Source organism: Phyllobates terribilis, unplaced genomic scaffold (genome assembly GCF_046119375.1).
Source record: "Phyllobates terribilis strain yellow unplaced genomic scaffold, ASM4611937v1 Scaffold_10__3_contigs__length_209671492, whole genome shotgun sequence".
In the NCBI taxonomy this organism is placed as follows: domain Eukaryota; kingdom Metazoa; phylum Chordata; class Amphibia; order Anura; family Dendrobatidae; genus Phyllobates; species Phyllobates terribilis.
In genome coordinates this window covers 159071774-159088440 of record NW_027362770.1, presented here as the reverse complement: position 1 = coordinate 159088440, position 16667 = coordinate 159071774, and the positions used below count along the sequence as shown (strand labels likewise).

The following is a 16667-nucleotide window of genomic DNA, read 5'->3' as shown; positions in this document are numbered from 1 at the left end:
TGTATTAAAATTATTTTGGGTTTTCGCCCAGCTTTCTAATTAAATGATTGACGGCAGGGAAAAGTCTGTATTTTCTAGTAAAAATTAAATTCTTATATTTTTGGCCACGTATCCTCCATCCCTAGATTTAGTTTTCATGACACCTATGAGGCGATAATCCTGACCTCCCATTCACTTACATAATAAACTAGTAATAAACTAAACAGGGAAGATAAGAGCGAAGAGAATCAGCATTTGCCTGTCTCCGTTATCACCAGTCAGTTGTAAAAGGGGAAGCCATGTCTAAGGGAAGGCTTTGTCTGGGAATGTACTGCAACATTGGTCTCTAGCCAGGTTATAATATGTCTAAAGACAGCGCGCTGATATATTTATTTCATGGGAGCAAAATTTGTTCAAAAGGAGGAAAAATAATATGTTAAAAATTGAGACAAAATAGAAAAAAAAAAATGTAAAAAAATCATATCTTTGGCTCCTGGAGAATGAAAGCTTTTTAGAAAGTTCAGGCACATTTTATGGGAATGTTACAAGATATCAGAGACCTGGCACGAAATACAAAATCATAAAGCTATTAATGCCTACAATTTTTTAACCTGGCAAAGTTGATAATGAAGTGGTGAGTGGCGAGCCTGTAAGAGAGGACCACCATTATACAGGCCAGGCGAAACTGAGCTAAAGCATGCGGCGAAACCCGCAGATATTCTCTGCTGTGACTAATGAACAGGCAGTCATTATACAAGGGGAAAATAAAACTATTTGGTTATGGTATCTATTCATCCATCTATCTATCTATCTATCTAGTTTATTTATTGATCTACCGTATCTCAAAAAAAAAATCCAACCTCCTCCCCCTCCTGTACAATGACTGATAACACCTCTATATACAGTAGATAACACAGGATCCACCATTCACAATAGATGATGTCACAGCTCACCTCCTCCCCCTCCTGTACAATGACTGATAACACCTCTATATACAGTAGATAACACGGGATACACCATTCACAATAGGTGATGTCACAGCTCACCTCCTCCTCCTCCTCCTGTACAATGACTGATAACACCTCTATATACAGTAGATAACACAGGATCCACCATTCACAATAGGTGATGTCACAGCTCACCTCCCCCTCTTCCTGTACAATGACTGATAACACCTCTATATACAGTAGATGAGCTTCGCCCAGAAAAATTGGGCCAGAGTCAGTCCATTATGTCTATGTGGCAGCTGAAAAACTTGAAGTATGACTCTAATATTGGTCCCTGTGGTCAGTGTGAAAAAAATGCCAAGATTTTTAATATTTTTATATTAAACCATTATCAAAATTAATAGATAAGATACATTTACATAAAACCTGATTTAAACAATAGGTCATTTTCTGTTGAATCATTCCTTTTAAAAGTCCTTTTAAGCCCTGTGCTGGGACCGCCCATGAGGAGCCTCCAAAACATCATGCATGCCCTTATAATGAATATTTTTGGGTGGAGTTTGCCCATTTTTTCTGCTCAGGTTGCTAGGAAAGTTTGGACTGTTGATAAGTATGTTTTAATATTGAAATATATTGGTGCTACATAAAAATGGGATAGAAGAGATGGAACCTCGCCCTATGGATTCTAAGTTCCATTTTCAAAGAAATAATTTTACCATTTGCTGAGAAGGTAAAATTCCCGTCGCTGCAAATCTGTGATTTTTAAAAAAAAAAAAATTTAACTTCTTAACAATACATATGTTGTATATAGTTTGACGAACAGCTACAGTATTTAATACGTCCCCAAAGATGGAAGTGAATTTACAAAAGCTCCCTCTGTCTGCAGCTGCATAAGAGCTTGGATCGCTCGGCAGAAAAATCAACAAATACGAAATGCCAAGAACCTTTTTAAGTGGGATTTGTGGATTACAGATCAAGCTCGAAGGTCATTCTTGCTATACGTGACGGGGACTGAAATATCTCCAAGGTGGCCGTCTAGGAGGAGAAGCATGAGGGAGCACTTTAGTTTTCTCAGACAAATGATCTTTGCTACATCATGTTTCTATCAAGAGCAAATGTCTAAAATACTTTCTCTCCGAACTTTTCCAGTAGGGGAATTTTTCTTTTTTTTTTTGGAAATGTAATACCTTCCCAGGCATATTTCAATATATATTATGTATTCGAGTAGTTTAATATATACACACAATGGGGGTTCGAGGAGAACAGTGTTGATGAAATGGAATATTGTAAAAAAAAAAGTTGGTCACTATGTTGTAAAAATTTTTTGAAAAATTAGGTGGATTCTATTTTGCAGCCTTCTAGTTGACGCCTAGTATACATTTTGGATTTTTCGAGCAGAGGCATAAAAGTAGGAGTCATGATGATGCCCAAATGCCCCTCGGAATATATCCACCAAAATAAATCAGGATCCCAAATTTTATGACCATGATAAAACAATATATGTAAGTTACGTTAAAACCAAACACACCATTGTTTTTCTTATGAAATTCTCAATAAGTTTGATGTGTCACATGACCCTCTTCCCATTGAAATAAAGTTGGATCCAAAATGGCTGACTTCAAGATGGTCGCCATGGTCACCACCCATCTGGAAAAGTTTTCCCCCCTCTCATATACTAATGTGTCATAAACAGGAAGTTGATATCACCAACCATTCCCATTTTATTTAGGTGTATCCATATAAATGGCCCACCCTGTATATATACATCTATATACCCTAGTGATGAATTCAGAGTATATTGGGATTGGGAAGGGGTTTCTCATTTAGCACTTTTGTCTTTTAGCCAAAGGAAAGAGGATCTAAAAAAATGCATTTCGGACTTTGGAGGACCCGGTGTCTCTATTGATTTGCAATGCTTGGTTTCTCCTGTGGTGGTGCTGTAGAATCATTGCATTTAGGAGAAACTAAAAAAAATGCATTTTGGGCCTTGGAGAGTGTCCGGTGTGTCTACTGATTTGCAATGTTTTTTTTTTTTTTTTTTGCTCCTGTAGTGCCACTGCAGAAAAATTGCATTTAGGAGAAATGAAAAAAAAAAGCATTTTGGGCTTCAGAGGACCTGGTGTGTCTATTGATTTGGAATGCTTTGTTTCTCCTGCGGTGGTGCTGCACAGATATTGCATTTATGAGAAACTATAAAAAAAAAGGCATTTTGGACTTTGGATGACCCGGTGTGTCTAGTTTTTCAATGCTTTTTTACTCCTGTGGTGGCGCTGCAGTGAATTTGCATTTAGGAGGAACTTTAAAAACTGCATTTTGAGCTTTGGAGAGCCCAGTGTGTCTATTGATTTGCAATGGGATATTTTGCTCCTGTAGTGGTGCTGCAGAGAAATTGCATTTTGGAAAAACTATAAAAAATACTTCTGTGGTTTCGAATGACGCTGTGTTTCTGTTGATTTAGGAGAAACGAGAAAAAAAAAATGCATTCGGGTTTTGGAGGATCCGGCGTATCTTTTGATTTGCAAATGCTTTTTTTCTCCTATGGTGGAGCTGCAGTAAAATTGCATTTAGGAGAAACTTAAAAAAAAATGCAATTCGGGCTTTGGAAAGCCTGGCGTGTCTATTGATTTGCAATGGATTTTTTTGTTGCTCCTGTAGTGGCACTGCAGAGAAATTTAAATTTAGAAAAACAAAATGCATTTTGGGCTTTGGAGGACCTAGCGTGTCTATTGATTTGCAATGCTTTGTCTCTCCTGTGGTGGCGCTGCAGTGAAATTGCATTTAGGAGAAACCAAAAAAATGCATTTCAGGCTTTGAAGAGCCTGGTGTGTCTACTGATATGCAATTTTTTTCTTTTTCTCTTCGGTAGTTGCGCTGCTGAGAAATTGCATTTAGGAAAAACTCTAAAAAATACTTTTGTGGTTTTGGAGGACCTGGTGTGTCTATTGATTTGATTTTTCTTATTTGCTTCTGTAGTGGCACTGAAAAGGAATTACATTTACTAGAAACCATAAAAAAATGAATTTTTGGTTGTCAAAGAATTGATTTGCAATAGGGGTGGTTTTTTTTGCTCCTGTAGTGGCGCTGCAGAGAAATTGCATTTAAGAAAAACTAAAAAAAAATACTTTTTAGGCTTTGGAGGATCCAGTGTGTTTATTGATTTGCAATGTTTTTTTTTTTCGTTTTTTCTTGCCCATGTTGCCACGCTGCAGAGAAATTGTGTTTTTTTTTCTCCTGTAGTGGTGCTGCAGGGAAATTGTCTTTTTTCCTCCTGTGGTGGTGCTGCAAGAAAATTGCATTTATGAGAAACTATAAATGAAGTATTTGGAGCTGTTGAGGAACCTTTGTGTCTATTGATATGCAATAGTTTTTTTTTTCTTTTTTGCTCCTGTAGTGGCGCTGCAGAGAATGTGCATTTAGGAAAAACTATAAAAAATACTTGTGGGGCTCTGGAAGACCCAGTGTGTCCATTAATTTGCAATGTTTTTTTTGCCTGAGTAGTGGCAATGCAGAGAAATTTCATTTAGGAAAAAACTTATAGAAAGAAAAAAGCATTTCGGTCTTTGGCGGACCCGACGTGTTTATTGACTTGCAATGCTTTGTTTCGCCTGTGGAGGAGCTGCAGAGAAATTGAGTATTTGCTACTAGGTTGCTCTACCGATCGCTGGTGATTCTAACAGTCTGCCTGTGATTAACCCATAGTCGAGAGGCCAACAAGCCCTGGGTTTCTTATAATTACATTTAATATAAAAACGATGCCAAAATTTCCTTTATAATACAAAAGTCAAAGGGAAATGTTAACAGAACCTTATTGAATTTCCAGTATTAAAAAAAAAAATCTTTAACAGTTGCCAACACCGGTTCCTGAGCTGAATATTATTATTTCATTTCCGTTCTCACTTTTTTTGTCACAATGATCTCCAACACCAATGACGTTTTGCACAATAGATGAAGAAGAAAAAAATCAGCACTCGGGTGGGATTTGCACCCTGGAGTATAGCAGGATACTCCATTGGCCGACAGCCGGCCAGTGACTCACCAGATTAGCGTGGGTGAGGTCAGGTGGGGTGACCAGCTACCTCGAAAAATCACAACTTCTCTAAAACATAGTGAAAATATATGTTTGGAATTTTAGACCCGGTCCCAGTACAGCTGCTAACCTTACACCCTGTATAGATACACCCCTGATTAAACACTGATTTCATATTTTCCTAAAAATGGAGAGGCGACAATTGGTACTCTCAATCAGCAGCTGAAAGAATTTACATAGACAGCTCATTATTTCAACAAAAATTGTGTAATGCTTCACTTCCCCTGTGGGGGAGCTGCAGGTAAAGTGAGCACTAGCTGTCACATTCCACCACAGAGTACAGCTGATCGCTGGTCGTCCCAGCAGGAGGAAGCCCTCTTAATAGCTACACCCTTTTAGCACAAAAGAGATTGTCCAAAGCGAACAAGGCCTTTATTAAGACTGCGTCCTATCATCAGAAAATTACCTTCTGATTAAATCTGGGGTGTATTTTTAAAAAACATTTGGCACTGTTATTTTTTTTCCCCCATATCACAATCTGTAGTAAAAATAAAAAAGAGAAATCTTGCAATTCTCACATCGGCCACCGGGGATTTTTTATTCTCGAATTTCCTGTTATTTCAGGAAACAATACATGTACATTAGTCACCATGGTTGGATCCTCACCCCATCTTTTGTATTGAAACATCTAATGTGCGTGGACAAAGACAACTGTGAAGGGAGGAGAGCTGTGACATCACCTATTGTGAATGGTGGATCCTGTGATATCTACTGTATATAGAGGTGTTATCAGTCATTGTACAGGAGGAGGAGGAGGTGAGCTGTGACATCACCTATTGTGAATGGTATATCCTGTGTTATCTACTGTATATAGAGGTATTATCACTCATTGCACAGGAGGAGGAGGTGAGCTGTGACATCCCCTATTGTGTTTGGTGGACCTTGTTATCTGCTGTATATAGAGGTGTTAGTAATCATTGTGCAGGAGGAGGAGGAGGTGAGCTGTGACATCCCCTATTGTGTTTGGTGGACCTTGTTATCTGCTGTTTATAGAGGTGTTATTAGTCATTGTACAGGAGGAGGAGAAGGTGAGCTGTGTTATCAGCTGTGTACCAGTCATTCCTGCCTCTGATAGGAAAGCTTCCTGAAAGGACTCTAAGAGTTTAAAAAAAGCCCCAATGACTGAAAAAGGCAAAATTACTTTTTTTATTATTAATAAAGAGCATGATATGTAAAAAATACTATGCCAAAAATGTTTTAAGAATAAATGTAAAATAAAAGTTGATTTAAAACACATGGTCATTTTCTGATGCTAGCTTCCCTTTAATAGTTGAAATTAAAGAGCCTGCGATTAGACCCTGGTTATTTTGCCTAAGTGGCCCTGAGATGCCTTTCTGCCACAAAAAGAAGTCATCATGGCTACATACCTGCCTTTCTGGGAGGATACTGACGTCTCTGCATACATTTTTTCCCAGAACCATACCCCTTGTTCCAAACCAGGCCCCTGCAGACTACTTCTACGCCCCTTTAATCTGCATGTGGACTCTGGGAACTCTGTCTGACATGCCACAAAATAAACCGACTACTACATCCTTCCCAACTTTTAACAATGTCCTATCTTTGCTGTGTAAAGTTTTTCTCCACCATTCCTCCACTTTTCTCAAGCCAGACCACTCCTACACCCAGTGTTCTGCATGTGGACTCCGAGGACTCTGTCTAACTTCCCACAAAATAAGACCAACTACTTCATACTTTCCAACGTTTATCAATGAGTGGCCTGACTACTCTGTGTAAAGTTTTTCTCCAACACTTCTCCTCCTTTGTCAAGCCAGGCCTTCAACACAACTTCTTTGCCAACATCTAATCTGTGTTTGTACTGTCTGAGATGTCTAGATGTTACAAGATTAGACCCACTGCTACATACTTCCAAACTTTTAGAAATATATACCAAAAAAAAGGAGAAATGTGGGTGTAATGGTGAAGAATTCACAGGATTCGGACGAATACAAATAGATTGTAGTTTATTCCCAACGTGATTCTAGGTGGAACGGACCTCTTCCTCAGAGGAACCACAATAAAGGTCGAAAGAGGTCTGTTCCACCTAGAAACACGTTGGGAATAAACTACAATCTATCTATAGTCTCCATGTGATGACAAGCCATCTCAGCATTACGTACAAGAAACCTTCCAGGAAGTGGTACTTTCCGGGAGACTTCAAATCTGTGGTTCTTGTCAACTCTTCTGGAAGTCCTAGAGGTCTACCTTGGTTTTTCGGGAGTTTCCCAGGAGAGTTTGCAAGTAGATATTTCTATAAAAGGCAGATGTTAGGTTTTGGGAAGTTTCTTACTGACCGTGCTCTGGGGCTACAGCACTAAGGTCCACCACAAATGGACACCATGAATCAACACCCCACCAGACTAAATTAAATAAATAGATAGATATGAAGAGACCACCATCGTACAATGTCAAACATCACAGGGGACCCCTTTATGTTGCTTTTCGACTTGTATGCACAATACCTATTATAATAAAACCCAACATTTCAAGCTTTAACGTTCCTTCCTTAGGAGATGTTTGCCAATACTTGGCTTCGTTTCCAGAAATGTTTCCTGTCAAGAAATAAAACGGGTCCACAGGGAACAATGATGTCATCGATATACAATTATAAATAGCATCCCCCGCTCGGGCTGACATTCCTAACGTGCTGTATTTGGACCAACATAAAGTAGACGTTGCAAATCATTATTTGTGACCATGTTTGGAGATGCAACATGGCTGGTTCTGTCTTGGTGTGGATATTGAGTTGGCCCCAACTATGACTTCCAGATATGGGTACCCTCCAATTCAAACATAACGAGCTCGGAGCTCACAAATTTATTCTGACGTTACCTTTCGACTTCCTGGCGCATTTCCTCTCGTTTCTGTCTCCTGAGCTCTCTGCGACGTTCAAAGTCATCCATGGCGGCCGCTGGAGCTTCTGAGCTGAAATCTTAATAAGCAAGAAAAAGAAATAATGTTAGACATAGACTTATCCTTATAGTATGCGTACATCAAGACTTTAAAAACCACCAAAGTCAATAAAACAGCAATAATTTTGTAGAGCAATTAGACGTAACCATGATTCCAGAGATTGTAATCTGCAAGCAAGGATACTGGTCACTACCTGTCCCATAATGCCTTGCCAAACCTCATCATATATCGGGGTATGTTCAAAACATTTGCCAGAAGTTATAAAACTAGAGATCATTCCAAGGATCTTGGCGTGCCTCAGATGGATCCTGGAGTGCCTCAGAGGGATCCCGGAGTGCCTCAGAGGGATCCCGGAGTGCCTCAGAGGGATCCCGGAGTTCTTCAGATGGGCCCATGGAGTGCCTCAGAAGGATCCTGGAGTGCCTCAGAAGGATCCTGGAGTGCCTCAGAAGGATCCTGGAGTGCCTCAGAGGGATCCCGGAGTTCTTCAGATGGGCCCATGGAGTGCCTCGGAAGGCTCCTGGAGTGCCTCAGAGGGATCCAGAGTGCCTCAGAGGGATCCGGAGTGCCTCAGAACAAAACGCTTTCAATTTTTTTTTTTTACAACAGACATTTTTCCATACCTGAAGTGAAAAAAAATGCTAAAAAAAAAACCTCGATCTCTACAGCTGAAATGCAAAGTGGATTAACATTGAAATGAATAGGAAGAGTGTTTTTTTTCAAGTGTTTTTTAGGCAATTTTTGTGGCGGTCTTTTTTTGGAGCTGATATGAACTTGGGAAAAAAAGCTCAGTTTGCACACGGCCTGATACTGCACTGAGCAGTGCACGCTTCCAAACAAATGTCTCTCACTTCTGTATATCGCAGAATTGATATAAATGCTAAGAAGTACCCTAAAACCGTAATTAAGGCATACTTTTAAGGAATCGGTGAGAAAAAAAAAAAAAAGTATGTGGCAAAAAGACTACAACTCTTTGTGCAAAAGGAAAAGACCTAACAAAGCAATATCGACACTCGAAATGCAAGGAAAAAACAAAAAGAAATGTCATTTTTGTGGTTAAGGCCATGTCCTTAAAGGGGTTAATAGATATGCATTTAAAAAAAAAATAACTAACCGGGTGCAAGATTGAGATGAAAAAGTGATCAATTCCACCAATAGAGCTATACGAGTAGGATCTGGATATCCATGCCTCCTCCACCCCCTCGCTCCGGTATGTCTTCTGAATCCTTTCATCTATTTTTAAAGAAAATCCTCCCTCCCCTCCCCAAAAAAAATAAAAAAAAAAAATACTGCAAACTCACCAGTTGTGGATTTTCCTCTGTGATTTGTAATCCAGCAGCTCTAAAGTAAAGCCTTAGGTATCACTGAGCAGGCACACGGGTGTGCAGAACATCAAAGACGAGGCTTGTCTCCTCCACTCTGGAGATCATATTAAAGTACTACCAGAAAAGGGAAAGGCTTTGTGTCCGCTCTGTGTTTAGCTAAACCGTCCTGTCAGTGCTTAGTTTAACTTTCGGATGCTGAATGCCAGATCAGCACCAAGAACTAGAGAGTTTCCTGTGAGGTTTTTGAGGCAGTCTCTCTGAACTTTGGGACAACATTCCACAATTAACCCCATAGATACTATTTTGCATTCCACGAAAATTCTAGGAGGCCGGTGCTTAGAGTCCTTCGGCCCTACTTTGTTACCATACCGTGTGTAAGATTGTTTTAGAGAAATTACAAGCCCAGGATTGTGGTTGAAGTACCCCAAAATCCTGCTTTTCCCAAATAAACCATACTTTAAAAAAGTCTTTGCTTGTTACATTTTTGAGTTCACCAAAACATATAGACGAGGTTCCTAACGTCTCATGTGCTCCTAAGAATATCGATCGAGTATACATAAATTTTTCCCACATTCACAACTCCATAACTCATATATTGTCCTTTCCCACACTCCCGTTGCCATTAACGCAAGATTTCAAGATCCCATTTCCTCTCATTTCTATTTTCCTTTTCTATTTGACCTCACCCTTTCTTCTGGCATCTTCTCACTGTCCATCAAACAAGTAGTAATAACTTAGACAGTGTCCCTTGACTTGTCAGGAAGCTCTTCAGGTTTTACTTTATATTGGAGGTCTCACAACCTTTTATATGTCACAAGCAACTTTTGGACTTTTGGATTTTTTTGTGGTGTTTAGCCAAAATGAATTATATAAGGAAAGGAAAAGTGATACAGTTATGGTCAAGTTATAAAAGCTCCTTTCAAAAAGTTTATTGCTAGTTCTAGTGGTGATATGACCACCCTAAAGTCACAAGGGCACAGTAAGATGGAGCTGCCAACAAATGGCGAGCTCTCGATCTACTGGCTGGGGAACCCTATGTGGGCTGGTGACTTTGAGGGTCCACCAGAGGTAGTAGTTCCAAATCTCTGGTCTGAATCTGTTCATCATTGTCTAGAATCCAGTCTAGAATTGTCCAAGTCCTGACACGTGTAATAGCTGTTGGCCAAATGTTTGTTCAACAAATAGCTATTTCTCCCAACTTCCCCTTACACATGAGCTCTGGACACCACTCTCAGCAGTTTATCTACCCTGAAAAGAAAAGTATGGGAGATGAAATTCCAACTGGCCAATCCTTCTCTCCCCAATCATCATCTGGTAAGAGTCGTATGGGGGCTTTTAAGGCTCACCACAAATATTAGAATAAGGTCTTCTGAACTTGCCAATTTTGAAAAGACAGGCCAACCATATAATATGTATTGGAGCTTTTGGACTCAGATTCAGATAGATGAAGTTGGGGGAGAGTAGGATCAAACATGTTAAATGGCAAAACTTCATCCTTCTGTTCTCTCAGCAGATAAACCATTGTAAAGGGTGTCCAGCAGGGATTTACTCCACTCCATGATTTCAGAACACACACACACTTGGCCAAACCCGAGAGTCCATGATTATGGAGAGGTTGGGAAAAATAGTGGTCTAGTGAAAGAGAGTAAGGTCACAGTTACCTAAGGTGTATCGTCACTCTTATACGCTCTTGGATATACTCTTAGCCTTTGATCACATCTCCGACTGTTACGCAAGTTCCTCATTTCCATTTCTATCTGTCATTTGTGCTACATGGTTCTTGCCTCGGTCCATTGATTTTCTCCATCAGTGGTCATGGACAACTCAATATCATATATGCATCACAGCTACATCTATCAACTCCTTATCTCGTCACCCTACCATTTTGTCTTCCTGACAGTATATCAGATGTTTCCTCTTCCATATCCCCTCTCTTCCTCATTTTTAACTTGGTCAAGACAGAACTAATTCACAACCTGAAATAACAATCTCTGGTGAGAATACTAACAATAATAATAATAATAACGCTTGTCAAGCCCAGAGCGATCCACCGCAAATCCTCAATTACATGCATGCCTAGGTTGTCAGATCATGAATGTTTTTTTTCCGATAGGCACAAGGGACATGTAAAATAGCATAGGCCCTCCTCTCTAAAATGTCTTTCCCAGAAGAGAACAAAAAGCTCAAGATATATTCTATCCAACAGAAAAGCATTCGGGAATAACCCCATTGTTTTTGCTTGTCTATACCTCACTTCGATCCTCCTATCTGAGGACTTTATGTGCCAGTCCTCTTCATCCCTTGTATGAGAGAAGACCATCATGACCCTCCCCCTCTTGTTGGGTAGTGTTGGTATCTCGACAGATGGGGTCAAGATGGCCAAGATGGTCTACCCCCCAACACGAGTAGTACCTTTATAATATTTTATGGTTGCTTAACGGGATTCTGTCAGCACAAAATAACTGTTCAAACCAAACACAGGTGCTCGGGACACCCTTGGTTAAGAAATTCAGTGTACCTTCCCACCTTCTTATTTTCCATCTCTCTCTGCCTTGTTCTGGCTCCTATAAAGAAAGAGCCACCAATCAAGGAAAAGTGGGGTTGAGGTAGATGGAAAACAAGTACTTGGTGTGGTGGCATATTCTTTTGGCCTGGTTGTGTCATTAATCTACAAAATTAGATCTGAAGACACCAGAGGGCTGAAATGAAGGAATTCATGTCTTTAAATTGACTCTCTGTATTTGGGGCTTAGGCCAAAAGTCCTGACAACCGTCAGCCCAATCGGTGTAAAGCCATATTCTAATCTAATGGCGGGGTCTAGTTGTGATGCCACCGAGCAGGATGACAATTCTCTATGACTAGTCTAGTCAGGTTGCCCATGTATACCTATCTATGAGGACATCTCTGAGGTTGACAGTCTTTCTTTTGAGGGTAGTATGACCATCCTATTGTTATGGGGGCATTTTTTTCTATGTTTTTTTGGAACACTTCCCTAGCTATCAATGATATGGTAGCTTCTATTGTTGACATTGTTTAAGGGTCTCTTATGGATGACATTAATGGAGGCTTCAGTAGATGTGTCATTATTTTCAATAATAGAGGGTACTATGGAGGAGGAGGGAGGGCGCATCATTAATTTCTATTTTTGGTTTGGTTTCAGAATGATGTATGCATTGCTAATTAGTTATTCCCCTCAAATAAAAAAATGAAAAATAAGGTTTATAATGGTCATTTATAACATGGTTGAAGCTTTATAGTCTCTGAAACCATTATTTTTTAAGCGGAACAAATAATCATTTTAGTTCGGATCATCTGGAAAAGTGAAATATATGAAACTTGAGCTGGAACCTGGACAAAGTCATAGACAACAAAACAGGAAATATCCAAACTGAAGGTTATGACTGATAACGCGAAATGCAACTTTATCCCTGACCCTAAAATATGTCCTCCTCCCCTCATTAACAGAATAACCTCCTTGGTTATTTTCTATCCATATTCAAGTTTTTCTTAAAGGAGCCATGAAAACAAAGTAACATGTTACTTAAAGTGGATCTGTCATTTGCTTTAAATATGTAATTTTTTGACCCGGTGTAAATGCTGCTGTTCTCCTGAATCCGGCGATATTTTTCTTTTGTCCATGCGCCGCTCCGTTCTCTTCGCTGTATATAAATCTAGTCTTTATAGTTAAGTAGGCGTGGTCCTTAAGAAGACGCCCACAGAGAATAATTGAGGATGACACCCACTTGACTAACAAGGCTAAATTTATATACGAAAAAGAAGGGGCCATAACTCAGGAACGGAGAGGCGCAGAAACAAAAGAAAAACATCGCCGGATTCAGGAGAACAGCGGCATTTACACCACATTAAAAAAACATACCTATTTATGCCAAGTGACAGGTCCTCTATAAAGGTGTTTCATGACTTTTGGGGCTTACTCATTGTCTAATGAGAACTTCAGAAATTCTAAAAATACGATTGACCTCATTTATGAAGAAGTGGCTTAGTTGTCCAAATCCACCAATAAGAGCTCAGTTTTAATTTTTTAAAGTTTTGACAACTCGGGCCCCTTTGTGTTTCGAGTGCTCACCATTTTGAAGACCACTGCTAGCTGTCAGTGATTGGAAACACTCTTCATTATATACAGAGGTTAAAATGCACCTGGATTGTGTCAATGTAGCACAGAAGAAATCTGAAACACAGTAACGAACACTGCAGCTGTGTCATTCAGAATGGATTATCGGTCTCTGTATGTGTACTGTCTGATAATCCCGATAATATAAACTGCGGTGTAGCTCCTGCTTCTGGCCGTTGACTTTAAGGAGATGAGCTTGACTATTTCTGAAAGTCCCATAAACAATAAATGGAGTGATGGTGCGATTGCCCAGAAATCGCCCATTTAAACACTTTTGGGGATCAGTCGGACCCCAGTAATTCTCACATCATCATCTATCATGTGGATAGTCTAAGTTGTGACAACCCCATTAGCTAAGTCTGCAACTCCTTCATCATGAGGATCGGTGAACTTTTTAACTGTTGTTTTACAAAGACAAGTAGCAAGTGACTTCTAAAGTCACTTGCTAATTATCCAGAAATCGAAAAATGTCTTTGAAGGTTTATTCCTATCAGATAATGTTATAGCTTACTACATTTTTTGCAGGAGATCTGATCTCTGTGGAAAAGGTAAAGATGTCTTTAGTTTTTCTCTTGCAAGGTGGCACTTCCATAAGAAGAGCAAATATCGCTAGGTCATAAATGATTGAATTTGGCCAGAGGCGTGCTTGGTGTATACATGTTATAACACATAAATCTGTCTGACACTAGTATTATACATGGCACATGGTAGGTGGGGTCCCTGTTACAGATTTTACACCGAGGCCCAGAAGCTTCACATTGACTTGCTTTGTATATTTGTGATTCATCCTACAGAAAAAAAAATTATAATAATTCGCTCGTAAACAACTGCGCCCAATGACTACCTGTTATTTATGTATGTCACATACCATTACCGATATTTGGTTTCACGGGCACAATGCCAGCGCACAAAGCTACGTGACCGCTGCGTGTGTGGTCCTGTTTGATCCGTCGTCGTGTAACAATGAATGGGTGGAGGATACAATCTTTAAAATGGATTATAAATGGAGTATAACTAACACAGAGGACGGAAATACTGAAGGAAATGCATCAAAATGAGTAAGATAATTTACCTTGGACACCTATATCAAAGGCGCAATAGGAGTAAAATTTTGGGCTTATAGTTATCTAAATTTAACAATTTTAAAGGGGTGTTGCCAGAATTATATGCTATTATTTTTTTTTTCATAGATCTATGCTACACATGAAAATAAGAAACTTTGTAATATATCTTATCAGAGAAATCTGCTTATTTTTCCTCCTGGACTCTCAAATTCAGATTTTCCCATTACTGACTGTTTCAAGAAAATTTGCAGTGGAATGTCCACTATAGAGCTCCTCCCTTCTCCATAGAATTGTATAAGCACCAACTGCCATCTCCCGTCTCATTAATGGGAAAATCTGTCTTCACTGAATATAGATTTTGAAGATTTTACCCATGATTTGAAAGTGAAAGTTCAATACAGGAGGAGAAAGTAGCAGAGTTCTCTGGACTGTGGGGCCGCCTGCCCCGGGTCTAGCCCCAGGTCTGGACTGTGGGGCCCCCCGCCCGCCCCAGGTCCGGACTGTGGGGCGCTCCGCACGCTAGCCTGGACTGTGGGGCCCCCCGCCCGCCCCGGGTCCGGACTGTGGGGCGCTCCGCACGCTAGCCTGGACTGTGGGGCACCCTGCCGTGGGCCCGTCCACCCCAAGATATATTACAAAGTTGCTTATTTTCATGTGTACTATGGATTTCTGAAATTAAAATTAACATGATGGTGACACTTTAAATTAAGCTCCTGCCTTCCAACACATCAGCAGAAACATGAAGGACATCCAGCTGCTGTTCAGAAGACAGTTTGCTTCAGGAAGTTGCAGAAGTACATGAAGACTGGTGACGACCAGGCAAGGATTTTCTTTTTGCCCTTTTTCTTTCTTCTTCATTTTGAGGTTTGGTGTTCCTTTAAGTCAAGAGAACTGAACAATCTGAAAACCATCCAGATAACGTGCGCTCTGAGACCAGATACTTTGCTATATTAGAACAACTGCCGAGCACTGGGACGCTGGATGATATTTTTATAAGATAAGCCGAGATTAATAAGAACTTTTATGTTTTTGTTGTTTTTCGTTGCCCCTCCGACCCCCCCACCACTCTGTAGGGATTGTAAGAAACAGAATGTTCTAATGTCAGTGTTAAATAGCTGTGTTATACAGGAACAGATAGAGATCAGGATTTGGGCGTACATTTAATAGGTTCCCAGCGTGCCTGACCTGAAAGCTCCATGGCCTAGTTTCTCTAAGCTGGTACCTCGGTAAAATCTATAACTTGTGTTACAGGATACAATACTAAGAAGTTCAAGGAATGCTTTCATTACATGAAGGAGCCCATTGTCTATAGTTTAGCAGGAAAGAAGATGCGTGAGGCATCAGATCTCTTGCGTACAAAGAAAAGAGCAGTCAAAACTGGCCCTCGAAAAATAATAGGATTTTTCAACCTCTCCTTCTCACACCTTGGTCCAATTCCCGACCCTCTTGTTAGCTTACAACAGGAACGTTCCACCCAAGCTTTTCTATTGATTAACCGGTCATCGTTGTCGTGTGATGCCGTACTAATCAAAAGAAAACCCGCGTATACCATCAGGTAGGAGGTGAATCGCAGATCTCCAGTCCGATGGACACGCAACATTGACATTGGCCACTGGACTGGGCCCTTCCAATCAATTCGCACTACCAAAATTTGAGCAAAAAGTTTGCCACCGCGGTCCACTCTGGTCCTTCTTGGCAAATGAGTTGGACCAGGGAAGTCTTCACTTCTGGGCCAGGCATCCTCAGCCCAACACCTTGGGCACTTCTTGTGCTTACAAGGCCCCAAAATGTCATCATGACGTTATGATGAGACTTCACAGGATCTAGTAAGTGCAAGAGACACCAAGGCTGCCGGGGCATAGATGCTGGGCACAGAAATGAAGACTGCCCTGGTCTCTGATCCGGCTGTCACAGGGAACTAAATTAAATCCTGGAAAAGGGCAGCGCAAATCTTTTTGCTCAATTCTAGGAGAACCGTTGAAGGTGCCCCATGGTATGTAATAGCCTCCCTTTTGGTGCCACAAACTGGAAAGGCTTCCTCAAAAAAAAAGTCATAAAAGGCTTCCTCAAAATCAAGTAGGAATGTCACAATAGCCATCTATCCCGGTATAAGTGACAATAGAGTTTCTCAAAACCAAGGATGGGCCCATCCTATACGTGGGCATGTAGTATTGTTGATTATTAGAGAAATATTTCTCCCTCTTTTAGGATAGAATTCATTGG

The 16667-nt window shown here is 40.3% G+C and overlaps 1 protein-coding gene across 6 annotated transcripts in view; it reads right to left on the bottom strand.

Moving 5' to 3' along the window:
* CALD1 (caldesmon 1) overlaps positions 1–16667 on the bottom strand; it is a 161518-nt gene that overhangs the window by 77595 nt on the left and 67256 nt on the right. For 2 of the 6 annotated variants that reach the window (XM_073649989.1, XM_073649991.1), the window contains exons 1-2: positions 9225–9452; positions 7843–7942 (exon numbers count right to left, since the gene is read on the bottom strand). In XM_073649989.1, the coding sequence (XP_073506090.1) occupies positions 7843–7913 (71 nt within the window). In that variant the 5' untranslated portion in view covers positions 7914–7942; positions 9225–9452. Of the gene's footprint in view, positions 1–7842; positions 7943–9224; positions 9453–16667 lie in introns of those variants that run through there. The other 4 variants (XM_073649995.1, XM_073649996.1, XM_073649997.1 and 1 more) reach the window with 4 other exon arrangements.